Source organism: Scleropages formosus, chromosome 9 (assembly GCF_900964775.1).
Source record: "Scleropages formosus chromosome 9, fSclFor1.1, whole genome shotgun sequence".
Classification (NCBI taxonomy): domain Eukaryota; kingdom Metazoa; phylum Chordata; class Actinopteri; order Osteoglossiformes; family Osteoglossidae; genus Scleropages; species Scleropages formosus.
This window is the reverse complement of record NC_041814.1, coordinates 18,407,484-18,434,713: the sequence shown is the minus strand read 5'-3', so window position 1 is coordinate 18,434,713 and position 27,230 is coordinate 18,407,484. Positions and strand designations below refer to the sequence as shown.

Sequence of the window (27,230 nt, the reverse complement as noted above, 5' to 3'; positions counted from 1 at the left end):
CAAACAGATAAAATATTATCGCAACTCTACTTCAGGTAAGTGCTTTTGGAAGTGGTGAAATGGATAAAACAACAAATAAGAATGAATGGTGATATTGCCCATATTAGAAGTGACAAGTTTATGACTAATGTGTTGCATTTTATGATGATTCATAAAAGTCCCAGTAACTACAAATGATAAGAATTAAGCAATAAAATGTTTATATTCTTATACAGTACTAAGCAATAAGTACAAATAATCACATCAGTTATCAAGGAATTACTCCTTTTTTAGGACTCCTTACCTTTCGTATAAAGATTTGCAGATGTTTCTTCTGATGGCAAAACGCGTGGCGCTCACTGACATTTAAGTTGTATGCACATCAGTATGCAGTCTGACATTAGATTTTTGCACTTCCTCATAGAGGAAGTTTGTTTCATAGAGAGTTTTGTGACGTTCACATTGCGATGTCTGTTAACTATCTATCTTCAGACCTGTGCAGTTTTAGTCATTCAGACATTTTCCTATGTCCCAGGGCAAGCTGTGATCTTTCTTTCTCGCATTTTAAAGTTTCCTTTTCCTATTAACACGAACACCTTCACAGGGAAATGTCCCAACTTTGAGAAGTGCTGTAATCATCTAGCTTCACACTGATTCCTCAAATACATCAAGCAAAACTCAAAATCAGAATTTAAGCAGAGCATTTATTCATATGTAGACAACTAATTTAGATATGCATTGCATGTTAAATTTACTGAAATTAAATTCATTCAAATAACATAACAAAACACATGACAAATTAAATAATGATAAAAGTAGTGCAGATTTAAAGTACAATACAATGCTTGTGAATTAGCATGTGAAAGCCACTTTCACCCTTTTTCAATAATACATTCCTCACTAATAATTTCACCACTTCTCAAAAAGCACTGCAGAATTTTATTGGAATAAACAAGCAGAGAAAACACGGGTTATCTCATTACATTATCTTGTTCTACATTTCACTTGGGGTGTGTAGGTCTTCCTGTGGTTACAGATGTTCCAGAGTTGTTCACAGCCCACACCCTTTGACCTGCCCAAAGCCACAGGCTTTCTCAATCTACAGTGTAACACTGTGAGTTTTCAAATAAGGTCAGGAGGACAATCAAGTCAGAAGATAATGTAAAAAAAAAAACAACTCTTGATCTTTATTATATTGATAAAAAAAGAACACATACCATACAGTACATTCATTATTAATAATTGCTATATTTGAAAAAAGAACTGTATTTAAAATATTAATAGTGACATTTTTTACAAGTTTAATATGAGTGCTGCTGATTGTTGCTGAAGTGTTAGGATGTTCTACTGTATGGAGTGGATGATGCTGTATTATGCCCATATTAACATGTTCTGAGCACAAAGTTCAGTATGTTTAATTTATCCAGACCAAAGGCCTACAAAATGTGGAACTTATTTACAGTGCAGAAGATACATTATTTGATAAATTTTTCACCAAACTCAGAAGCGTAATAGCACATCCAATAAAAATAGGGTAAGTTTGATTAGCATCCGAGGTCCGAAATCAAGTCTGGCTCTGAGGCTGAACGCTGCCTTCGTCTTCTGTCCTGGAAGTCAAAGAAAAATGCTTACTATCAATTATCAACCACCAAAAAAAGCTGCAGTGATGGTTGTAGGATGCCATCCATACCTTGACTGGATAATCTTCTGTCCTACAAGACAATAAAGAGTTTTTTGTTAAGGTATAAAGTCCAAAAAAAAAATAACATTAAAAAGTAACATTAATCAGACCTTTTTACGGATTAATTCAATTTCAACTTACTTCTTTTTCTGTGGTGCATGAAGCAAAAAAAGATAAAACAGGAACATGAGAGGAGGCCAGCTCCAGCGACAGCCATTGCAAAAGTCTTGTAGTCTGAGGGTGCAAGTGCACATACATTAAACACAGCAATAAAATATTTTAAAAATTCAGAATGTACATACCAATAAAAAGTCATACTTTTAACTGCAGAATGACTTAACACATTAAATTAGTGATGAATAAATGACCACTTTTATTGACTTTTATTTTATATTGACTGGTTTTATGTATTTACCTATGCATACAGGTCTCTGTCCAGTCCAGATGCCTTCACTGTTACAGGTCATCTTGTTTGGCCCCAGTAACAGGACACCCTTTGAACAACGAAATGCGCATGTCCAGTTCCATGTCCCTCCCGAACAGTTTACAGTGTAGTCATCATGACTGCAGAGTTTGCATTCCACTGTATGATGCACACAATTCAATATCTGCTGAGTGTGTTTCAACCATACAAAATCAGTCCATTTATCAACAGTTGACCTAGTTTGCTGAAAAAAGTCAAGTTTGCTTAAAAGAGACACAGGAGGCCCAGTTACACAGAAACAACCATTTATGCTTACGCTAAACAGAATGTTGCTTTTTGAACATGACTTGCTAGCGATTCGTTGCATTTCACTGTTCTTAGTTACTACTACTGCCAGGCAAACTGGATTTTGTACACTGTACAGTCCCAGGATTTCACTTACTCACTCTAAGTTTTACCTTTGCAAAATGGTTCCTCTGTATTCAAGACACCTGAAGAATTACATGTTATTTCAGGTGATCCTTCCATGTTAAAGCATTCAAGACAGCTGAAATTGCAGGAGGATTGGACAGAGACGTTTTCTTGGGGATTTGAAGAGGTCATCGTACCATCTAGTGGCTTTCCAGAAACACTGCAAGCAACAGCTGGAACAAGAGGGAAGGAGAGACTGATTCCATTACTTCTTGTCTCAGTCTCTTAGTAACCTTTATGCAGCTCACACATTTCTCCAAGGCACCTTCCAATGTCTGATATTATCAGCCTTACATGGATTTACTCTTTACATCCTGCAACACTTAACTTGCCACTTAGTGGTTACAGCTGTAGCGTAATTATTACTGGTTAAAAACATGGACTTGTAACCAAATGATCGTTGGTTGAAGATCCTCAAAGGTGCTGATGTTGCATCAATGAAAAAGCATATAACCAAAATTGCTTTCCTAAATATATGAAGGAATACACACACACACTGTCTGACCTGCTTGTCCCATACAGGGTAGCGGGGAACCGGAGCCTAACCCGGCAACACAGGACATAAGGCTGGAGGGGAAGGGGACACACCCGGGATAGGACGCCAGTCCGTGCAAGGCACCCCAAGCGGGAATCAAACCCCAGACCCACCTGAGAGCAGGACCCGGTCCAACCCACTGCGCCACCGCGCCACCGTATGAACAAATAAAACATGTTTATTAATCAACTTCGAACAAATACAACTCATCACTATCTCAACCTCACCGGTAGTCATATCATTCCATTATCGTTATGTCAGAATGTTGATGGAACTTCATTAAACCAGAAAGAATATTTTATCTATTTTTACCATTTAACTAGCCAGTCAGCATCCATCAGCTTTTAGGGTTTATGTACATTGTACATATAATATTGCGTAAGAAAATGGAGACAAATATGAAAACTGTTGAAATGTGTGGACTGATGTACAGATGTTCTCACCATGTTCACAGTGTTGTCCTGTAAACCCTGGATCACAGGTGCATGAGTAATTGTTAAAAGTTTCATGGCACTTTCCTCTGCCCTGGCATGTCGTTGCATCGCATTGAGCTATAATTTAAAAAAATCCTGATTATTTATTTTTTTCAAAACAGTATTTTCCTGCAGAAAATTCAACAGTGGCTTAGACTAATTTGTAACAAATGTCGTAAAATGTGTATCTTACCCTTGTAGCAAAGTGCATATTTTGGAGAGTTACATTTCTCATCATTCCATTTCCCCCGATTATTTCCTTGGTTGACATAGAGCTCTACACAATCTTCATTGTCTTTCACATTGTTTGGTTCATTGATTGCCCAGGATTCATGCTGTAATGTCTCATTTGTTCCAGTCCATGTCCAAGAGCTATTAACCTTACGCAGTCCAATCCAATAGTATTTATCCTTCTGTGGCAAATTCTCTGTGAGATTGTGGTTCTCAGCCAAGTTCTGAATTACCATCAGGTTTGTGAAATAGGTCTGGCAATAGTTTTCTGCTTTGTTCCAGGTCATAGTGTTGTTTGAGTAATGATAGGTCCATCCCAATATACTTTCAAATAATGACACATCTGACATTCATGGGAGTTGTCCATATTATTCAATGTGTTCAGAGACAAAAGAGAAAGTTTCAGTTAGACACAAATGTAAGTTAAAAATAAATAAATACAGGCTAAACCATAGACTAAGACAACAGCAATCACAAGCGGTTTTGCTTTTTCATTAAGCCTATAAAACACGTGGTTCTTATGCAATTTTCATGTGTTTATTCATGTAGGCATGAACTGAAAGAACAGAAAATAACTAACTTTAAAATGTTTAAATTACTAAATTGAGTTTAACCATTGCATGACAGTACATTTAAGAGGTTACACAACCTTACCATAGGAAATGATGATGACCCATTTTACAAACACCAGCATGTTTCCTTGGTTGAAGAAAAGTCTCTGATTTAGTCAGAAAGGGATAGGACATAAATTGCATTAAATTGAATTAAAATGGATGAGTACAGGATAAAATAAACAAAATTCAAATTAGCGAAAGAGCATGATAAATTCAGTATTAATATTAGTTACATCACCCCTTCAAACTGCATTTCAGAGAAATGCATTTATCTCATAATGAATGATTTCAGAAACAGTTACTCAAAATTATAAGGGTACCCTCACTCAGAAAACTAAAAAATGAAATGATGTCAGTATGGAAATTATGACTTACCAGGGACTCCTGCAATATAGAAAAAATATTACAAAACAAAGACAGCAGTGCCCAAGGTGACCTACCATGGTTTTCTTTCTTTTCTCTAGAGGGGTTCTTCTCTGGGCTCTTTTTTGTACAGCTCAGTCTCTCCTCTGTCATTTTCAGACTTACTGAACACATCACTCCACCTGCCTTTCTCTATTGGTTGGAAATTAGCATAAAATTACAGGATGTTTTCAAAATACCTGGAAGAGTAATATGAGAAAACACAACTTTTCATATTGTTTCCTACAAACACAGACAGTGGAGCACATCTAAGGTTAAAAAAAAAAAAAAAATCCTCTGTAAAACTTTATTTTTGAGCTATATTAAAATTAAAACTAGTTTAATAAAAATACAAAATATGTCCAGGTTCCATTCAGTTGTTATTGTACAACATTACTCATCTTTGTGTCTCAACCTACATTTATCTGACACTTTTCTCCAAAGCAACTTGCAATTATTTACCCTCTTACACAGCTGAGTACTAATTTTACTGAAGCAATTCAGGGTAAGTGCTTTGCTCGAGGGTACTAGTAATAGTATAGCTGGAGGTGGGATTCAAACCTATGACCTTGAGGTAGCAGGTAGCAGCGCTAACTAGTCCACTTTTGCTTATTATCGCCACTTTGGTCCCCATGGTAACAGAACGCATTTTCTTATATGCGCCATTAGAATCCCCAACGCAAACCAAATACTTCGTTTGAATAAGGTAGTCCAGTCCTCGGTGTTTTTATTTGTTTGTTTGTTTGTTTGTGTTTTGGTGCCCTTCACTGACATCTATCGGCTGGCTGCTTAAAAGCTCGCGTTCTCTACGCTACAATCGGAAATGCTAAGAAATTGTGGAAAAATCGGCCAAAATTCATAACTTGACCTTAAAGTGTAGCAAGTGTATTACATTTTGTATTGTTCTGCACATTAAGCAGCGCGTACTTGAACACGTTGTTCCTTTAAAAGCGAGACCATGTTTAATTTTAGACGGGACTCGAGTCGGGCGCCAACTTGTCGCCTTCAGTTGTGCGGCGGTGTCAGCGACCATGGCGGCTGCTCTCAGTGCCGTGTCCGACGTGGAAATCGACCCCGATGGCGCATTTAAATACATTTTACTCCAAGTGAAAGTCAAAAACGGCGAAGAACACAAGGTTATAGTGAGAGGCACGAAGAACGCCGAGTACCACAGTAAGTCCTTTTCCCGAGACTCAGACTGCGGCTGTAAATGTCTGGGTCTGTAGGCCACGTGACTCTGGCAGAGTGACACGCCTCCGTTAAATATAACAACAATAAGTGTTTAGTTATGCCACTGGTATGTTTTGTATGTAACTTATGGCATGTTTTACGCTTGCGATGTGCCGTTTTGTGTCCATTATAATGATTATATTTACATATTTTTCTGCCGTACGAAAACCACCACTTCCTAGCACGTAGAACCACGTTTAATCATGTTACACACTCGTCGAGTGACTCGACTCGTACTGTTGTGTTGGTTCAAGTACCGCCGGTCCTCGGCAAATTTTACCTTTTTTCTCTCTCCACTCCGGCGTCGAAGAAGTTCAAAAAAGCAAACTGTACATTTGGTTGACGTGCATGCTAAGTTTGTTATAAACGGACAAACAAAGTAGAAATGTTGCTACACGTATTACCAATAACCCAAAAGCTGTGTTTTCATGAGTTAGTTACTCACTGCTGTTATAGTGTAGTTGTTACTTGGAAAACAGTTGGACAAATGTTTTAACATCTAAGAACATCAAGATTAAATTCTTTTATGTATACATAACAGCCATGCACAGAAAATATTCAGACATTGTGAAGGTTTCAACACAGACTGAGCATAATTAAAGCTAAATAGCTTCTAGGTGCTGTTCAGGTGGGGGGGCATGGTGGCACAGTGGGTTGGACTGGGTCCTGCTCTCTGGGTCTGGGGTTCAAGTCCCACTTGGGGTGCCTTGTGGTGGACTGGCGTCCCATCCGGGGTGTGTCCCCTCCCCCTCCAGCCTTGCGCCCTGTGTTGCCAGGTTAGGCTCCAGCTCCCCGCGACCCCGTACAGGTCACGTGGTTCAGATGTGCGTGCGTGCGTGCGTGGGTGGTGTTCAGTTTGGAGCAGCTGCCTTTGGCTCTGAAGGTTGCCGGTTCAATCCCCACTTCCAGCTGGAGTGCCCTCGAGCAAGGTGCTTGCCCTGCAATTGCTCCAGTACCTTTGGCGCCCAGCTGTGTTTCTGGGTACCTAGTTGAGACCCTGTGATGGACTGGTGTCCCGTCCAGGTTCCTCCACCCACCCCCTCAGCCTTGCATCCAAAGTCCCTGGGATGGGCTCTAGCTCCCCACGACCCCACTTGGGACAAGCGGTTATTGAAATTGGTTGGTTGGCATCTTCTTGTCAAGTTGTGTCTTTTTGCAATTTCTGCTGTAGATCACATATTTGAAAAAGTCAACCCAGAGATGGAGAGTTTAGGACTGGAGTGCACATGTCTGGGAGGTGGCAAGATTGAACACAACAGCAAAGAAAAAAAACTGAGAGTGTTTGGGGCCTCGACTGTGAGTGGACTTCCTGACTTTTCATCACTTTCGTGTTTATACGAAGAAAATTATGTAACTTTAATTACTCGTGGAATAACTGTTTAAGTGTATGTTCATGCCTTATGTAATTATATGTTACAATGTCTTTTTTTTATGTTAGGGCTATGGCAAAGCAGATCATTCTGTAACAGCTGAGAAGCTGAAACAAACCTTTGAAGACTATGAGGTCACCTGGTCCGATGATAAGAAGTAAACTGTAAATGTTAAAAAAAAAACCTCATTTGACAATGTAACAAAAGTTGTAAGAAATTATTATACATATTTTCTATTGGAAAATATATTTATAAAAAGTTAATATTTGTTTCAACTGTCTTTTTTCCAGATGGAAATGTCAAAAATCTAATAAATCTGCAAAATATAAAATTGAATAAATCCACAAAATTTTGCTTTTCTTAGTCCCTTTATGGTTCATTTTGCCAGTGTCAGTCCATTTTGCTGTATTCAGTTCTTGATTCATTGTTTCATTGTCTTGTCTGCTAGTTGTTACAGTAATCATTATTGATAACCACTTATCCTAAGGCTGGGTCGTGGTGATCCAGAGCCTATCCCAGAATACACAGGGTACACTGGATGGGATGCCAGTTCAACACAGTGTTAGAAGTGTCACTCTATAAGTAAAAACAAAGTGATCCTTAGTGTTACCTGCTAAAAGAGAAAGTTTAAGACACATCCAAACAGAAAGCAATTAAGTGATAGTAGAGTCTATACTGGTATCCAGCACTTAATGCACAAACAGGAGCATGTATCCAGTTAACATGAACTTTCAGACAGCTTACCTAAACTAACAACACACACAGCCACGTACATAGATGGGTTCTATTTACATCTATATACACATTGCATGTGAGATTATTCAGTGGTTTTAAAATCGTTACTCATCTTTTCTAGAGTAACTATTTTTAAGTGCCTACCTCAGCCAGGAAAACAAATGAATATTGGACCAATTCAAAAGAGAGCCCTCAATGGAAGGAGAAATGATATGACTGAGGTCACCATACATTGAGCAAGTCATGTGAAGATTGGATTCTGTAAAAAAAAAAAAAAAAAAAAAAAAAAAAAATTGTAATAGTTGGGAAAGTTGAAGGAAAATGAAGATGATGACCAGCAGCCAGATGGACAGACTCAAGCGTTGCAATGATGGACCTTTTGAAGTCTAAGGGAACAAGTGAAAGACAGCCCATTCTGGAGGCACTCTTATTTATTTGGTCTATAAAAATTAACACTTGATGATACATAATAGTTTTCCTCAGTGATAAAAAGGCCACTAATCCTGTTGTTGGGCTCACAGACGCTGTGTATTTCTGCAGTCGTGGGCCCTGAAAGGGGAGCTGAGGGTGGTGACGCTGCAGGAAGGGTCGGCTAGGATATGTTTTGGCTCCGATTTTATTCGCTTTCATTGTTCATTTCAAAGAACACAATTTGCAAGATTGCGGAAACAGATCATTTAATTTTTATGTTTTCGTTTTGTTTCTACCGACTCTGTACATAAAACCAGAAATTCCCAGAATTGTGGACAGGTTTCAGGGAAGGCAAACATAGTTAACTGTAAAGAAAACAGCAGATATCAGATAAATGTGTGCTATGAGCCTTTTTTTTTTTTTTTTTATTAATTTCCACTAAATGACTGCAGCAGCTTGTAATGTTGACTTAAAGCCCTAAAATACAAATCAATCAAAATGCCAACATTACCACTTTTTCACAGCTATACTATGGCAGCACAGACTGACGATGCTAAATGAAAACTAAAGCGAAACCGCGAATCCGGGGAACAAACCAACAGCACGACACGCTGAGCTAATTCATCTTTTATCACCCCTGAAATTGCCAGCCATGAAACATAAAAACGGGAAAAGGAATCCCCAAATAAAGGTTTTGATCGAGTAATTATTTTCCTGCCCATATACAGAAAACCATCAGTAATAAAGAGGGCACAATGAAGCAAGTCTCGCTTGGTCACCCCTAAATCTGAGTGAGATGGTCGAAACCGTCCTCGCGGAGAATCCCGCGAAATGGAGGCAAATTCGGAAAGCCGAAAGGCGACTCTCTCTCTACACTGTGCACACCAATAGTTATGACTTTTAAAAGAAGAAAAGGAAAGCAAAATACAGTTTTATACGTGCAACACTCATTGTGTGTTTAATAAAGAACTTAAGGTAAGTTTTATTTTTTTAACGCGGAAGTAAGCGACTTATGAGGTGAACTTCAGAACTGGTTCGCTGCCTCGAACCGGTAACCGCGTGTGATTTCTCGTATCATATCGCTATTTTCAATGTTTATTGTTTTTTTTTCCCCGTATATTTTAGAAAATATATAAATGTGTACATCAGCACAAATTGAGCTCACCTGCCGTCAAAAATTGCCTTAGTTTTAAATTAATTTAGTTTCTCACGCATAAACGAACAGCTGCGTAAGCCACGCACGAGCAAGAAGACCAAGAGCTCCGCGTGCAGTGAATAAAACCACTCATGTTTTACGTATCGTGTGATACATGTACTTTGTTTTAAACGCAGGTGAAGGCGAAGGGATGTCCCAGGCCACCCTGCTAGAGCAGGTCTCACGGTGGAGTGAGGAAACCTGCGGACAAGAGCTCCGATCCGTCCTGCCCAAGCTCCTCATATCCTTTTCAGTAAACAGAAATAAAACAAGAGGGAGCCACAGCACACACTGACAGGGCCTGGAACCTAGTCTCTCATGACCTACTGCTTTTGGAGCAGCGGGATGCAGCCTAGTGTGTGAGTGACAGAGAGTGTGTTCCACTCATGCGTGGATGAGTGACCCAGTGTAAGTGTATCTAGCACTGTAAGTCACCTTGGCGAATAAGGTGTGTGGGCTGATAACACTACATAATAGAGTTCACTGGTGGAAGTCACTTTGGAGGAAAACAATTGCGAAAAAATAAATGTAAATGGTGATGCAGAATGAAATATGAAAGTTTAGTAGATGTTCCAGGTCTTAGCTTGAGTCTAGTGACAACAGGTTGCATAATGGTTAGAGCTTCTGCGTTTGGATGCCAAGGAACCTGGTGTGATTCCTGTCTTCTGTTGTAGTATCCTTGAGCAAGGTACTTACCCTGAATTGTTCCAGAAAAAATTCAAATTTACCCATTTATACTCAGCTGTGTAAATGGGTAAATCAGTGTAAGTCATCACTTTGGAGAAAAGGATCAGGTAAATGAATAAATGTCTTGGAAAAGGGCCTCCTGTATTACTCTTGAGTAGAGTACTTCTTCACAGCATTAATAAACTATTATTATCCTTTATTTAACTGACACCTATGTCCAATCAGATTTACAGTGTTAGATAATCAACTTCACTGTGATTTACCCATTCTTACTGTAGTAATCCAGGGTGACTACCATAAAGGGTCCTACAGCAAGAGTGTGAGTTGAACCAGGAAACTTAAGATTGCAAGAAACCAACTCTGTTCACTTCTTGGTTCACCTGTGTACTTAAATGTGTATCACCAAGTGGCTGTATAGTAGCAGTACGGTAAATTCTTTGTGATGCTGTGCAATGCCACTGTGGTTGCAAGCCAAAGTTTCTTAGTTGTTGGACAGCTTCACACGACAGCCAATCATAGAACTTATTTAATATTCTACATAAAAGTGCCACCGATCTAAGCAGCTGAATAACATTAATAGGGGTGATCAATTCCTGGTTGAGTTTTGCTTCTAAATGCAATCTTTGTGTATTTATTCTTGACTGCGCACACTCTATGCACCAAAGCACTGATAGCTGGGATGAACATATACGTAAGTTATGTTACCAGATGAGTGCTTTTGTTTTGATGAGAGTTGCTTGAGCTGGTATGAATTGAGAAATTTTAAAAGCGCATTTGTTGGTGTTGTCTGTAGGTATCTTGAAAGTAATCACAGAGATGTTCCTGCCACACCTCAGTGTGTCAGAGCTGGAGGAAGAGTGCTTCTCTAAGGTGTTACCAAAGGTGAGCCAGTTCTTGTATTGAAGCAGGTGAAAATCCCATTCCAGGCCTGTTATTAATGCCTTTATTTAATTTGTAATTACTGCAGGTGGTGAAGATGTTCAGTAGCTTAGTGGATGAGATTGCCAAACAAATCGGTGGGTTATCCAGTCAGAACTCAGAACTGCGCTTGTTTCTGAGGAATATTCTGCAGGTATGGAATGTCTTCAAGTTCAAGTGCCTTCCTCAAAGCTGCAACAGCACTTACTATTTGAAATTGAAACTAAATTCTTATATAATCCTTTATTTAAATGTAAAAGGTTTGGATTGCTTTTGATGGTCATACAGCTTGTTAGAACCAGTGTTAATTGTGTAAATCTTGGCTATTTATGGTAAAATATGTTGTTTTACAGTGTTTTGACAATTTGCTGTGCCTCAGGTCATGATTAGCATTCTGGAAGCTCTGTCAGGTGTCGTGCGTCACCTGTGTACTTACGAGGAAGCTCCAGCTCTGGATGCCATTCGTTCATTACCTTCTTGCATTCTGACACTCCTGAAAGACACTTTTCAACATTGTAAGGTCAGGATTTGGCTGTGATTTTTAAAAAAAAAACTATGCTAGTACTCTTTCTTTTTTCAGTTGTTTGAACAGCTTGGAAAATTTTTCAGTAATTATTTGTGTTAATCCACAATAGTTTGTTTTTTGCTTTCCAGGAGAGTGAGAGTGTGTACAGTGGGCGACTGTCTTTGGTTGCAGATCTCCTTCAAGCCCTGTTCAAAGAGGCATACTCTTTACAGAAGGGCTTGATGGAGTTGCTGGAAAAGATAGATTTTGAGAGCAACATTTCTGAGGAGGAAGTCTTCGACATTGTTACAGGTAGGTGGGGAAAAGAAAATTGGGGCCTTAGAAGTGACATTGCATGTAGCATTTATCATAAAACATTTTTCCTTACTCATCTGAAACTACAGAGCACTTTTAACTGCTTTCTTATTTGTTTTGCAGTGATTCATAGTCTTTTGGAGATATGCACGCTAATATCAAATCTGGATGTTGCATTACATGCCAACACATGGAAGTTTATTATTAAGTAAGTGCATATCAGTTCATGTTACTATTAAACATACCACGCACACACTGTCTGAAGCCGCTTGTCCCAAGTGGGGTCGCGGCGAGCCGGAGCCTCACCTGGCAACACAGGACGCAAGGCTGAAGGGGGAGGGGACACACCCAGAACGGGTAAAGATACCATCTTAAGACAATTATTTTTTTGTGAATTTGTATATATCTTGAGGAGGTATGGTTTAGCAGAAATGGGTAATTTTCTCATTATATGACCCAAATGGCACTGTTGGGGAACTTGTTCTAGGCAGAGTATGAAGTACCAGGCTCTGCTGGAGGGTCAGCTCCGTCACAGTGACATTGTGTCACTCCTCTGTAATGACTTGCTGATGTCATTCCGCAATTGCTGTGAGCTTGCGGAACAAATGCAACACACAGGGTTACAGGTACAGTGCAAGTTCATGTTGTGTTTCTCCTTATTTTTAAAAAAAGATTCATCCTGGTCTTGTTGTTTGCCTTCCAGTTGATTACTGTTCTGTTTCTTAAAGGATATGGCACAAAATTCTGAATACAAGTTGTTCCAGAAAACAGCAAAAATGTGTAGGTTTTTTGCCAATACGTTGGTTCACTACATAAAGGTAAATCAAGCCAATCTACCTGACACTTCACCCAGAGTTGGATAAAGACACATTCCTTGAACTGCAGGTGGTCCCCGATTTACGATGGTTCGACTTATGATTTTTTCGACTTTACGATGGTGAGCTGGCGATAGACATTCGGTAGAAACCGTAGTTCGAATCCCACCGCCCCGGCAAGTGATATATGGAGTGACACTCTCGCGATACTGGGCAGCGACAGCGATCTGCATCTCCCATTCTGTCATGCAGAGTTGTGTATTAGGTGAATTAAATGCATTTTCGATTTGATATTTTCGACTTATGATGGGTTTTGCGGATCGTAACCACATCGTAAATTGGGGACGACCTGTATATGTAAAACACCTCTCTTCTACAGTATACATTACAACTCATATTTCAATTCATTCCATTTATTGAAAAACACTTTATGGTATTATATGAGACTCTAAAGGATATAATGTTTTACTTACAGAATGAGTTTTTGAAGGAAAAGAGGTGAAATACAGAGAAACATACATGGTTATATTTTCCAGACTTCCTTCACAGTTTAAAATTTCTGGAATATAAAGCACTGCACCAATAAGTATTATAGATAACTGGACTTGACCATATACTTTCTGTTAAACAGGAATTCAAAGATTTTCTAGCGAAGTCCTGCAGCCACTTCCATCATCTCTACCTCCAGATTTTTAGGTACATGGAAAATTGTAACACATATTCACTACCGTTAGTATTTTGTATAGGATTTTCTGCACCTGAAGCTATACTTTTTGTAGATTATACTAGTGTTCTTAAGATAATCATCATAATATGTTTAAACTGCTGTTGTAATAAGTATGAAATGTGTGGGTCATTGCTTCTCTGGCACTGTCTTCAGTAAGTTCCCACCAAGTCTGTGGAGTTCATTGGTTTCCACCACTCACTGCAATGAAATGAGAAGTATGGTGCTGGTGGCCATGGACCCACTAATCACTCAGCTGCTTCCCTGTAGAGACTTTGCTGAAGCTGCGTTGGCACCAAAACCACGTAGGTCCACTTGCTGTCAACTAAAGATTGTATTTCCTGTCAGCTAGAATTGTAAAAGTCATTGTGGAATAAATTGATAGGAAAAACTAATGTACACAATTAAGGTTACATGTACTGTATGTACAACCTTATTTGGGAGTTGTTTGATTGCGGAATAGAATAATGCTGATTGCACACATTTTATTCTGCAGGGTTGAAATGATTTTGAAAGAGTTTATCTTGCTGACTGAATTGCCTTATATGAGCGAAGGGGAATGTACTGTCGTGAAAACGATGTAGATTTTTTTTTTGTAGGAAGTCTGTACCTTAACCTTTTTTAAAGGTAATTTAAAAAAAAAAAAAAAAATCAGTTTTGACAGAATTGTAATTGATTAGGTGTGTTTTGCTTCAATCAGAGCTTACTCCTGATGTGCTGTTGCCTCACTGCCTCCTGCTTACCAACATTATGGGTAAGCTGCGCTCCCAGCCTGAGGAGGTACTGCTTCTCTGGTGTGAAGGCAGCCAGTTTCCGGAAGAGATACCCAGGTGCTTTTTTTCATGATAAAAGCCTATTTTTGAGCTTGTCCACACAGAAGTGCTTTGTGGTCAAAAATTAGTAATTGTGTCAGAATTGGCAGAGTTCCCTGTACAAAGTTACTAATCTCTACCCTACTGTTGCCGTTTGTCCTTCTGGGCTTCCAGGCTGTCCATTTTCCAGGCCCTGCTGCAGAGCTTCCGGGGCTGCACTGTGGAGCGGGCTGTGCCTGTGCTGCTCCCAGGGCTCATGATGAATGGACAGGCCCAGAGTCAGGTCACCCTGCACCACCATGTTTGTGTCCAGCTGTCAGCATGTTTAGCCACCCTTCCTGCTCCCATCTTCCCCCAGCTGGTGAGGGACCTTCTCTTGGCTGATGTAAATGGTGTGGTGTGTTTAGCCTTATTGTCTAGTTTTTGAATGTGCTGAAGCTTCACCTGTCCTCTTTATAGGAGCGTGCTCTGCTCGAGGCTGTGCTCCAGCCAGATACCCAGACAGCTGTCCTTGCTGTAGATGTCTGGTGCTTCCTGGCTCGGTGAGTTTCCTTCTGTAGGCTTTTAGCCTTTAGGCTCCTGCTCACAAGCAGCAGTTGGGTTGACTAAGGAGAGTAGTTTAGTCAAAATGAGATTGACATGAAGACTTTTTCCTCAACATTTTTGTTGTTCCAGTGTAGTAGTTGCTCTATTAAACTTCAGCTCTAATTTGGAGTATCTATACAAGTGTCTATCCTGTTATATTTGCCATATGGCTTGTATTGTATTGCACCACACTCAGATGTGCAAGTTTTCCGAATTTCTGTATTTTTTTTGGCCTATATACTGCTGTTACACACTCCTAACTGTGGCCCATTCTTTCTACAGATATGGGACAGCAGAACTATGCCTGCATCATGTAACCCTCACTGCTCATCTGGTGAGTGCAGTCCCCAATTTCCAAGGGGTAAAAATGCTATATGAGGATTTTTCTGCAGTTTAAACCTTTCTGTAAAAATGTTGATTTCATATGTTCTGTTAACCAAAATGTTCTATGTACTGGATAAATGTATTGTGGTAACTGAGGTAAAACAGGTCAAGTAGAAGATACAAGTAAAGGAACTGTTTGTTCTTCAAATCTGACACCAGATCAAGTTGTGTCCTTTGGAGTCTTACCATCTATCTCATCTGGGCATGTTACTGAGACGAATGATGTTCTTCATGACGCCACACCACCAGGTCAGAAGAAATAGGAATTGTTCACAATTCTCAGGTTCTGTTTTCAGTGGCAAGGAATATAATATATTAATATGGATGTCCCATGTCTGTGAATATAGGTGGAGTTCGTGGAGACATTTTCTCCCCAAGAGGCAGAGAACCTCCTCGTGTGGAGTAACGTTCTTCGGAGGGCCTTGTCCGAGGATGTCAGGAAGCGGGTGGAGCAGGACATTGTGAACTTGGCCAGCTCCATGATCACTAATTGGCTGGAGAAAGGTTGCAGGCTGGGAGAACTGGAGAAAGTGGTGAGGATACATGAGGGTAGTTATAATGGGAGAACTGGAGAAAGTGGTGAGGATACATGAGGGTAGTTATAACAGTAAGAGGAAGTGAGCTTTTAGGGCACACTCAAGGCCCCAACATTTTTCCAGTGCAGCATTCAGTGTGCTTGTCATGCAGACCACACTCATGGTTTGTGTATCACAGCTTACTCTTAAGTTTTCAGTACTGCATAGTAGACAGGAACATGAATTATTTCTTTACATTAATGGGTATTCACACTAATATCTCCAAGGCTATATAGAATGCTGTTTCCATAAACTCTGTAAAATGATTTAATTTATACAGCTGGGTAGTTTTCACTGGGTGCAATTCAGGGTAAGAGCCTTGATCAATGGTGCTACAGGCTACAGCAGAAGATAGGATTCAGGGTCGTTTGATTTGATTACACAGCAGCTTTCATTAGTACAACACCTGCTGTCCTACAGAGCATGGTGTCGTCTACTTGTAAGCATGAATTCATTTTACCTTAGCTGCTGTCACAAAGTTCACAAATACTACTATCCTAACTGCAGAAACACAAATGAGGCATGAAGTCTGTTTGTAACTAAATGTTAGTAAATCCAAAGTTACTTTCACCATGAAGTAATCAACTAAAGCTTAATAGACATCCTTAGGTTTACTCATGGGTTCTGCAAAGAAAACCTCATACAACCCTATAATGGGTTAATGTGCTATAAAAGATCTTTAAAATTTTAATTTGTCATTCTTTCATTGTTTCTGCTTCAGAACAAGGTGCTTTCAGCTCTGCTGGTAGTGGTTCGAGAGCAGCCTGCAGGGTCTGAGCAAGTTTCCACTGTAGTGAAACTTGTCACACAGCTGTGGCCTCGTCTTTGTACTCAGCAGGTAAGACGCAGCTGAACTACAGCTGTTCCTGGACTAGACAGCAGATACGCCCGGTTTTTGCTAAGCTCTATATGTACGTAAACAGTTGTGTTGTGGCACATGTTTTCAGGTGCAGGCGTACCCCACTGTGAGGTGCACTCTGCAACTGCTCCTCTCCATCTCTGCAGTTTTAGTGCGGAATATAGACTTTAAAGACATCTGCCAGGTATTGAACTGCTTCCTTCTGTTGTCTCTGTTTCCAGTTTCACATATAGTGATAGTTTAGTGTTGAATTGGTTATACTGCATTATTCATAAAGTAGATGCTTTTCTTCAAAGCAGCCTAAAACAAATACTGTGTAGTATTTAAATGACACCTCTTTTGACCAAGGTGACTTAGTGCTACACTACAGTATACCAGAACAATGTAACAAACTTTCAGGGAAAATATGCGAACACAGTCTGAATGGGGATCAAACCCACATCTTCACACTATTCAGGCATTGTGAGGCAACAGTGCTATTCACTGTGCCACCGACAAGGCCTAAAAAGCCTTATAAATTGTTTGAAATCAGTGTTTTTGTCTTTTTTTAAGGCTCTTGCTTGTCTGAGCAACCTACTGTCATCAAAATGCCCTGATGTCATCATGTTGTCAGGGTTGGACTTCTTGGCATCTTTAGGACACTTGTCTATACCTCCAGAAATGCAGGTATAATTTATACAAATCATCAAAATTGTTTATGTACACATGGATTGTATACATGTTGCATGATATCTATGTACAAGTGAAATTTTGGATAGAAAAATATTGTTCAGGTTTGTAATACTAGCCGCATTTTTTTTTTTTTTTTTTTTAAGTTTCATAATGTGTCCATTTCTGTATTTACCCAATAGAGTGAGGTTCTGCCGAGACTCTGCAGCCTGTTCAGCGCCTTTCTGTCTGAGAAGACATGGATTCTTCACCAGCATGCTTTGGAGACTTTTTCCCTTTTTGCTGAGGTTAGATTGTAGTAGGGACACTTACCTTTTTATAGAATTTCAAGAGTAAAAAATGAAAAACTCTGCAAAACCCTGTAAACTTTTTTTGAACAAGGTGACAAGCCATGAAGCAGTCATCTCCCAGAGTTTAACATCAGATGAAGTTAAAAATGAAGTTGTCAGTTTTCTCAGCAAGGTAACATTTAACCACTGAAATTAATATTTTATAAATTTTAGAAAGATGTTCATTAATTTTTTTGTTCTTAAGACTTTGAATGTACAGGAGACAGACGACGTTTGCATTGAAAGGTTGAAATTGGAAAGGAGTATTTACGAGACACACAGAGAGAGGTTGGAAACCTGCAATGATATGGAGTCTGCTGTTGATCTGCAGGTTGGTTGTCTGTACAAGCAGTAATCAAAGTGCTGTTGGGGGGGGGGGGGGGTAAACTTGGTTTTGAAAGTCAAATCATGTCCATCTTTCTATTCCATAGGACAAGTGTCATTAGGTGTGTTTTATAACCACCTGTTGAATTCTATTTACTGAAGCACTCCCAGATGGACAGAACCCATTTATAAGTTACTTCTATATAGCTTTGCTAATAGGGAAAAAAATGCAGCAGTGAATGTAGAGAATTATACAAGCTGATTACATAATCAGATAAAACTTTTCCTCTCCAGCCGTGTTCCAAACGAGCCCGACAACAAACCAACGAGGAGCAGGAGTTCGAGAAGTATCTCCAGGCAGCGGAGAGCAATCTGAAAGCGCTGCAGACTCTGAGTGAACAAAAGCCCATTCCTGACTGGGTGACGGCCAGGCTCCGGGAGTTGCACCCACTGATAACCAAAATCAACACAGCTTTACCCCCACAAACGTAGCACCTCCAACAGAAAAGTGGCCTATTGCACAATCTCTTGTTTATGTAACACCCTCAATTGTGTGCCTTTCAGCACTTGTAATAAATTTATCAAGTGGGGTGTTTTCTTTTTAAATGTGAACTGTTTTTGTAAGACAGGTCAACATTTGGTCTTAAGGCTCTGTGATTATTTTAATACTTAACTCTTTTTTTGACAAGTAAATCATCTGGAACAAAAGGAAAATAAAACTTCCTCAGCTATAAGCTTGCTTTGAATTTTCTACATTTTAAAAAGTTGGAGAAATTACACTATCAATAATATGCCTCTGCTTATGTTTCTTATAATGCTCATCTATAAACACTGGCAGGTGGTCCTTTTTAACCATTTATTCTAGCAGAAGTTATAATTACAGATAGATTATGCCCCCCAAATCACAGTCCCCATAAGGCTTGTTCTTGTGATGAAGCAAAATTAAATCCATGGCACCTATGTATTAAGTATCACATCCAACAAGGGCATTCATCCCATCACACTTCACCTAGTTTTCTCAATTTGGCAAAGGAAGGGTCCGTAAACAGCTTAAACATTCTGTAAGTTCACACCTTCACAATGACAAAGTTTAAAAAAGGTGGCACACAATCCCAGTTAAGAATTACTGATATTAATGTAACATTATGCATTTCAAGTAATGATCTCATTAATTTTGTTTCAGTATTTTATCAAATTGAAACTAAAGATGAAGCCAGCTTCCTTTGCAATGTTTGGCTCTGTAGGAGGATTCTCTAAGCAGTTCGACATGGAGAGTGTCATGTTCCTCTCCTGCATGGCTATGTCAACTTACAGCTTGTCACCAAGCATTTTCATCTTCCCAGTCAAGGTCATCGACATCACCCCAGCCTGCAACTTCAGCCTACAAGAACCAGTAAAACCATGAAGCCAAAACACACCTTCAGTAAACTTCCCTCCTAACAAACAGAAAAATGGCACTAAAAACAGTCACATTACAAATTGCTGTTTTGTCACACTTACCTCAGTCACATCTGCAGCAGCAAATTTTGTAGTTAATGTGAATGTATCTACTGATGAATCTGAGAGAGGTGTGTGTTTAGGAGGAAACACGACAGGTGCTGAAGATGGTTTAATATCTGGAACCATGTCTGCAAAGAAGTCCAGTTCAGGATCTTTCTCAGGCTTCTTTTTCACCTCAATCGTGAATTCCTCTCCCAGTCCACCTGCTCTGATAACCTTTTGCAGTGGGTGTGGCTTTGAGGATTCCATCTTCTTTGGTTTCACATCTCTTGCCTCATTCCATCCACTGTCTCGGGAGATGGCGGTTCTCGAAGCAGTGCTCAGCTTTAGGGCTTTGGACCCCTTTGCTGGTTCAGACATATTTCTTGACCCAGTCTTTTCCTGAAATGGAACTGTCCAATCCCACTCCAATCTGGGGGACTGATCTGATGTCACTTCAGAGTCTTCAATTTCATCCCAAGGTTCCTGTTCCTTCTGAGGCGTAGGTGTAGTGTGAACTGGTATCCTGTCCTGGTTTTTGATCAGCTGGATACAAACCTTCCCAGGGCTGTCCTCATCAGCATCACTCCATTCCGGCCATTCCTCCGCTGTACGCCCATGTCCCTCGGGCCTGTCCAGTTTGTAGGCCTTCACTACCTGTGCAAAAGCAGGTGCTCTTTCTTCACAGAATCCATTCAGAGGTGCAGCTACATCTATTCGGACAACTGAAAGCATAACAAAAACACCAGCACAAAGAACAATAAGTACATAGGTTGTGCACAAAATACATTTAAAGTAATAAAAAAAAAATACCAGGGCATGTGGGCAGTAAAACATCTATGTACAAGCTTAGTCTCATATGCAAGTCAAAATGATAAAATGCCAATGAAAGTTGTGTTCTGATCATCCTGCATCAGCACAAGAGATCACATTCTACTGCTCTTCATTTGCTCCTGATACATAACAAAAAGGTGTTTAGATATACTTGAGATTTTTTTTTTTTTTTTTTTTTTTTTTTTAAAATTACTCAAGCCCCAACATCAAACATGCCACTATTTAAAAACAATGACCTCTATAAGCTGCACTGAGACTCAGTATTATACAATGTACAATTTAAGGGATAAAAATTAATTGCTCAGTCTCAAAGATTCCCCCCCCCGTCACAAATGAACTGTTTTACAGAAAGATTAGAGTAAGGTTCGCAACTGCTTTAAGAAATCTGCTTCATAACAGAATTAAATACATGCAATATAATAATCATTACAAAATAAATATAAAAACACAGTGAACAGAAGTGGATCACCGGTCAGTACCTGATTTTGTTGCCACCTGAAATTCTGTAGACTGCTCCCTTGAGTTGACTTTATCAATATTTTCCAAAACCAAGTCTTTATTTCCAGAGGACTGGGGAAAAATGTTTAGGATTTTTGATGGCTGGGAGATTTGTGGTTGCAAACTGACGTGAATAGGAGAGCCTTCAGAGACAAAAAAAAAAGGGGAGGAAAAGTTCCTCAGATTTTCCAGGATATTCACATCAAAATCACGATAACTGTGGAGGAAGAATATCTGCTAATTAAAACATTTATAGTTCTTACTTTCTGGAGTGACCTCAGTCGACTTGCTGAAGTTAGGCGTTGTCCGCTTAAATACCTTGGTTCGTTCTCCCCCCACCACAACATGAGCTCCCAGTAAGGGAACAAGAATTGCTAAGCTGTGGAGCGTCATCGCTACTAGAGAATCATTAGTATCTCTCATTCCTAGTAAAATCTGCCAAAAAAAGAAGAAAGCATTTCAATTTAATGAAGCAAGATACACATCCATATATATACACACACAGTCTGAAACCACTTGTCCCGAGTGGGGTCGCAGTGAGCCAGAGCCTAACCCAGCAATACAGGGTGCAAGGCTGGAGGGGGAGGGGACACACCCAGGACGGGACACCAGTCCATCACAAGGCACCCCAAGCAGGACTCAAACTCCAGACCTGCCAGAGAGCAGGCACAGGCCAAACCTGTCGTGCCACCGCGCTCACACCACATCCATGTAATCTAATCAATATACATTAAATGTAAACTTTATTTAAAAGCTAATAATTTAAGACTAAGAAATGCAAACTGTTTAGAGGGCCTAACCTGAGGTAGTATCTGATTTTTCAGTTCATCATGAGAGAAAAGCTCAGCATAGATCCCAATATGGGACAGCAGCACCATTCTGACATGCTCCTCATTGACTCTGAAGAGCTTCAGAAGCTGGGGGATCACATATTTACGGTACAGGGGCACTGACAGGAGGCAATCCTCAGTGCTTCCTTGTGAGTCTGTGGAGACAAACCAAATTAAATAGTCAAAAACAGAATAAAAGGGAATTTTTATGACCTTGACCCTTGATAAATGAGAGCAACGTGCACTCAGTCCTTCGTGATGAAATGAGAGAAAGTCTTTCACACCGAGTAGAACTAAAACATTCATTTAAAATGTTATTTTTACACATTAATTTATGACAAGACAAAAGGAACAGAATAACGTTTTCATATTTCATCAATGGGATTCTCGTTACCCTTCTTTGGCCTTAGGAGATGAGGAAGGAAACTTTTAATGGCTGCGGGTTCAGCAAACACCAGAGTGTTGAAGAGCTTTGGGACGAGGCGGACTGCAATGAGCTCCTCAGGAAGGTTCTGAACCCGGTCCATGAGAAACCTGCACATAATGAGGCCTGAGGGACTTAACAACACTAATATGGCTACAAGCCACTTTCTGTTGGGAAACATACTCAGATGCTTGCAACATTTCAATAATTCTAGTTCTTGGAGGAAGGTTAAGAACATACACAGAGTTCCTTAACACAATGACAGACATTAAAAAAAAAATAAAAAACTGAACCACGTACTTAAAGAATTCATTCTTCTCCTCCTCTGTCTTCAGTGTCAGACTCTTAAGAAAGTTAACCACCTCAAGGAAGTCATTCCTGTCAACAAAATAAAATAAAAACACTGGCTACAAAAAAACAGATGCAACAATCATTATTAATAAAAATTATTTTGATTATTTTAACTAATTCTAAAACATTAACTTAATCAATGTGATTTTAACAGATCACATTTAAACTCCTTAGCAACTAAAGTAAAAGAATAAAAAACACCACAAAAGTGACTAACAACTATAATGTCAGCTTAAGAATAAAGTACCTAAAAAACTCATGTGTCAGCAGAGTACTGAGCGGTGGCCGAGAGAGAGGATCTGGGTTCAGCAAACTCCTGTGGAGGGTGCATTTCAGATTCTCTGACAGTTCCTGAGATACTACAAAAGACAAATACTGCAGTTATTAAAAAAAAAAAAAAAAAACACAGAAATATGTGTTTATTACCTACACCAATACTAAAGCTTCTGTGTATTGCAGTTTGTGTCACGTGGTACTATTAGTTTTTTTCATGTGTTCAATTTTCCACAGAGGGTAATGTTTTCTCTGAAATGCATGCAATAATTAATCTATGGAACAGCTGGTAGCATAGTGGTTAGAGCTACTGCCTTTGGACCCAAAGGTTGCAGGTTTGATGCCCACCTCCAGCTGGAGTACCCTTTGAGCAGGATACTTACCCTAAAAAAATTGCTCCAGTAAAATTACCCAGCTGTATAAATGGGTACATGATTGTAAGCATGTAATAACTGTGACCTTAACATTGTAAGCTGTATCTGAGAAAAGCATCAGCTAAATGAATAAATATAAATGTATGCAGTCATTCAAGTACTTCATGACTGTGAAGCCCTTTAAAATGAATTCTAATTTGAAGAATTTAAGCACCTTTCACATGGCTCTGCAGCGTTTGAGGCAGAAGCTAGCAATACATATAAAAAGGCTTACCATATCCATTCAGGCGCGGGATTAAAGTTTCCACAATTACTCCAAAAGAGAAGGAATCTCTGGAGTGGCCATATTTATCTGGCAGCATCTGTAAATTTTCCACCTGTAATAAGGAAGATAAGGATAATATTAATTAGGTATTAAGAATGACTCTGATCAGCATAATAAAAAAATAATTTTCTTCACATACCCTTTCCTCTGGAGGAATAGCACTTGACTCTCGCACAGTTTGGATACTGCTGAGAAACTGATTGAACACAAGCAACCCTCATCAGTGAACAAGTATGAGACAATATATAAAAAGATAAAATTACAATGTGAGCCTGGACATCATATTTATACATATGAACTGAGAATGACAAAGTGTTTCTTATTCTATATGCTAAAAACACCTCCTAAGCATACATGAGAATTTCAAAGAATTTTACACAAAAAAGGCGGTCACCTCAGGAGTCGCTTCTGAAAATTTGCAGACCGTCTCCATTCCACCCAGCTTCCAATGGCCGTCTTCACTAACAAAAATGGATGACATGCACACATTGTTGTGGCTTGATTTACCCTGAAAAAAATGAAACCATACTATTTACAACACTGGAAACGCATACATGTCATACAGGACAGGAACCGAGACGGTGATCTTCAATTGGTATAGCAGCTTGTATGATTTGCAGAAAACTTCCCACAGTTTAGAAATATGAATTGTATATGAATCGCTTCTTAGGAGTCCCAATTCAATAGTTTGTTTTATAAGTCAAATTATGAAAAGGCTACAGAATTGCTACTTACTACATTATTACAGTGCCACGTACTGTGAGGGGGGCATGCATATGTAAGTTGCATGTTGCTGGATCAAATCCCATTCCCTGGTACTGCTTTAATACCTAAGGAAAAACTTTGACTGAACTGCTCCACTAAAAATACCTACCTCAATAAACAAGTAAAACACTAAGTTGCTTCGCAAAAATGCAATGCCTAAGTGAAATATTCCTTTCGGCGTGAGTGGAAAACGGGAACCGGATTCTCACTATATCATGCAAGAAGATAAGGGCCTGCAGCAAGTCGTAGATCCCTGCACAGATTTCCTCTGGTGAGAGCCCCTCCAGCAGCAACTCCAGGGGCTGCACGCGCTCCGTTATCAGCTGAACGTCTCTGTCCGTCACAGAGCAGGAGAGAAAGCGCAGCAAACATGGATGTCGTAACGTCTTCAAGTGCTTCAAGGAAGGAAAGTGAACAGGGAAGCCTTAGAGAACTGCATCAATCTTATCAGCATAAAATAATTTTTTTTTAAAAATTCAGTGACCAAAAAAGTTTAACTGTTACACAGCAATCCTCAAATCTCTAGAAGCTCTAGAGAAACATTTACATTTATTCACTTAGCAGATGCTTTTCTCCAAAGTGACTTACAACGGATACTATGTAGTATTATCAGCCTACACACCTTATTCACCAAGGTGACTTACATTGCTAGATACACTACTTACAGTGGGTCACTCATCCATACATCAGTGGAACACACTCTCTGTGTCACTCACACACTATCATAGTGACTATGGGGGAACCTGAACAGCATGTCTCTGGACCGTGGGAAGAAACCGGGGCACCCAGAGGAAACCCACGCAGACATGGGGAGAACATGCAAACTCCACACAGACTGAGCAGGGATCAAACCCACGTTCTCTCGCACCACCCAGGCGCTGTGAGACAGCAGCACTACTCGCTATGCCACCGTGCTGCCCATAAAGCCTTCACTGTACAGAATCACTTGGCAAATTCTACAAAAAGCAAAAATATATGTAATAAACTGATGTAACAGAGGGACACCTGGTAGTTAAAGCTGCTGCCTTTGGACCCAAAGGTTGCAGGTTCAAATCTCGCCTCTTGCTGTAGTGCCCACGGGCAAGGTACTTACCCTAAATTGCTGCGGTAAAATTACCCAGCAGTATAAATGGGTAAATAGTTGCAAGTACCTTAAAATTGTAAGTTGCTTTGAACAAAAGCATCAGCTAAATGAATAAACGTAAACTTCAACAAATAGCTGCAAAATAAAGTGTCCGGGCTATTTAAAGAGGCTTTTGCATCGAAGCCTGCGCACCTTCGCCGCTTTGGTCACTTTGTCTTCGTTGCCCTGCTTGTGAACGAACACGGAGGCCGGCTTGCCACCCTCGAGGAGCGCCGAGTACATGGCGAGGCCCGACGGGAGGGTAAGAAGGGGCTCCTCCAGGGTGCAGCTCTTCAGGGCGCTACTCTCCGAACCCATGGCCACCAGTTGCTCGCTCCGTCGTCCTGGGGCAAGGCCTACGGCACAAGACACGAACATCTGAACACAGGGACAGGTGGAGGTGGACAGGTGAACAACCATGGATACATGAGCAGGTGGACAAGTTTGGGGTGACAACTGTAATATATATGCTGTTACAGCGTGATACAATGATCGATAATGGATAAATTAAATTAATTTTTGAGTGAATAAGAGTTTAACATCCGTTTCACCATGGCATTAGGTCAAGTTAAGCTCGTCAAAACAAAAGTAACATAACCTTGTCTGTCGTTTACCAAAAAGCAGATGAGATGTAACTGCACCTGTTCAGGTTATGCCGGACACAGTGACTTCACCAAACATGCTTAAATGAAGAAAACACACTGGTAAATATTGTAATTTTACAGGCAGGTTATTATCATATCCGTTATGTAACCAGACACAGTCCATGATCTTATCCAGGCGCCTCAGATAGACTGATAGTCGCCGCGCTCACAATATATGGCAGATAAATGACACAGCCTGAGGGCAATTTCGTAACTGAACAGGTTATTTTGTTTGGGGTAAAGGAGTGAGAATGAGGGCAGGGGGTGGCTGACACCAGCGTCGAAGGGTCGTGCTGTGGCTGGAAGGCGAAAAGCGCGACGGCGGCGCCCCCCGCTGCGTGCGCTGGTATCCGCCATTTGTACCTGTGCGGCAGCGCGCGGCGCGTCCTCTCACGGCCTGCCAGCGAACGAGCCAGCAGGCTAGCTAAGGAGCTAACAGGCTAGCTAACGAGCTAGCGGTGGCCTGTTAGCTTCCTGTAGCTACGGCGTCGCCCCGCAGATTTGTACGTCCCGCCGTAGACCGACACTTCCTCACACCGATAGCCCTTCACGTTTCCATCAGCGTTATCGCTCCGCTGTTGGGATACGTCCGCAAAGTTTCCATTTTCTAACGCTTAACGAAACACCTGGCACAAAACAAACAGTATCCGCGCGCAGGTTCCCGTAAACACCGGTTCTTCCGGTTAGGAGCAAACCACCGGGCGGTCATTAGAGGGGGTGAAGGTTCTTTTTCACACTACTTTTGGTCGATGCCCCGGCGTTGCGAAAGAAATTTATGAAAGAGTCGTTTCTCTGTTACTAAGGCTAAGGGGCGGTGGCAGTTTAGCAAGTTTCGTAATTAGAGAGTTTAATTCCATGTTCACTCGAAATGATTTTTGGAAGTGTGAAAATCAACACACTTCGTCTTCGGCTTTACAGTGTAGATTTAGGGGTGTACGGCGAGGATTTATATTATAATCAATTTATAATTTATTTATTATAGTTGTGCAAAGTGAGCTTATCGTACATGCTTTAGAAACGTTTTCCCTATATGTTTGTGTGTTTGCCCTTGACGTGTA

General features: G+C 40.2%; 4 protein-coding genes across 8 annotated transcripts; 2 read left to right on the top strand and 2 right to left on the bottom strand.

Annotated features, from left to right (window-relative positions):
• Nucleotides 1-1,218: 1,218 nt before the first annotated feature.
• On the bottom strand, nt 1,219-5,808 carry LOC108935340 (L-selectin). Of its 2 annotated transcripts, none has more exons than XM_018753876.2 (10): nt 5,738-5,808; nt 4,784-4,963; nt 4,449-4,512; nt 3,757-4,137; nt 3,534-3,641; nt 2,543-2,728; nt 2,076-2,243; nt 1,802-1,894; nt 1,670-1,691; nt 1,219-1,586 (listed from the first exon to the last, which is right to left on the bottom strand). In XM_018753876.2, the coding sequence occupies exons 1-10, from the start codon at nt 5,768-5,770 to the stop codon at nt 1,544-1,546; spliced, it is 1,278 nt and encodes a 425-aa protein (XP_018609392.1). In that variant the 5' UTR covers nt 5,771-5,808; the 3' UTR covers nt 1,219-1,543. The 2 variants fall into 2 exon arrangements, with proteins under 2 accessions (XP_018609392.1, XP_018609393.1); XM_018753877.2 differs by lacking the exon at nt 5,738-5,808 and adding an exon at nt 5,230-5,247 and having other exon boundaries at nt 1,222-1,586; nt 4,849-4,963.
• LOC108935341 (14 kDa phosphohistidine phosphatase) lies at nt 5,435-7,583 on the top strand. The gene is made up of 4 exons (XM_018753879.1): nt 5,435-5,516; nt 5,783-5,983; nt 7,212-7,336; nt 7,479-7,583. Exons 2-4 carry the CDS (start codon nt 5,842-5,844, stop codon nt 7,569-7,571), a joined length of 360 nt encoding a protein of 119 aa, XP_018609395.1. The 5' UTR covers nt 5,435-5,516; nt 5,783-5,841; the 3' UTR covers nt 7,572-7,583.
• A 1,736-nt stretch (nt 7,584-9,319) lies between these two features.
• On the top strand, nt 9,320-18,817 carry firrm (fignl1 interacting regulator of recombination and mitosis). Its single transcript, XM_018754222.2, has 25 exons — nt 9,320-9,531; nt 9,889-9,992; nt 11,090-11,129; nt 11,232-11,320; nt 11,406-11,510; nt 11,736-11,876; nt 12,011-12,173; nt 12,300-12,384; nt 12,664-12,802; nt 12,905-12,994; nt 13,623-13,687; nt 13,872-14,020; nt 14,416-14,545; nt 14,702-14,888; nt 14,987-15,069; nt 15,395-15,446; nt 15,656-15,745; nt 15,844-16,029; nt 16,793-16,909; nt 17,019-17,114; nt 17,483-17,596; nt 17,782-17,886; nt 17,981-18,061; nt 18,134-18,259; nt 18,547-18,817. Exons 2-25 carry the CDS (start codon nt 9,903-9,905, stop codon nt 18,742-18,744), a joined length of 2,721 nt encoding a protein of 906 aa, XP_018609738.2. The 5' UTR covers nt 9,320-9,531; nt 9,889-9,902; the 3' UTR covers nt 18,745-18,817.
• On the bottom strand, nt 15,942-26,853 carry scyl3 (SCY1-like, kinase-like 3). Of its 4 annotated transcripts, XM_018754225.1 has the most exons (15): nt 26,536-26,853; nt 25,682-25,884; nt 24,615-24,800; nt 24,035-24,148; nt 23,780-23,836; nt 23,590-23,692; nt 22,916-23,027; nt 22,618-22,695; nt 22,288-22,427; nt 21,864-22,048; nt 21,327-21,498; nt 21,045-21,206; nt 19,753-20,456; nt 19,565-19,633; nt 15,942-16,017 (listed from the first exon to the last, which is right to left on the bottom strand). In XM_018754225.1, exons 2-14 carry the CDS (start codon nt 25,844-25,846, stop codon nt 19,571-19,573), a joined length of 2,241 nt encoding a protein of 746 aa, XP_018609741.1. In that variant the 5' UTR covers nt 25,847-25,884; nt 26,536-26,853; the 3' UTR covers nt 15,942-16,017; nt 19,565-19,570. The 4 variants fall into 4 exon arrangements, with proteins under 4 accessions (XP_018609741.1, XP_018609740.1, XP_018609742.1 ...); XM_018754224.2 differs by lacking the exon at nt 15,942-16,017 and having other exon boundaries at nt 18,894-19,633; XM_018754226.2 differs by lacking the exons at nt 15,942-16,017; nt 26,536-26,853 and adding an exon at nt 26,170-26,522 and having other exon boundaries at nt 18,894-19,633.
• Between the last annotated feature and the right edge of the window lie 377 nt (nt 26,854-27,230).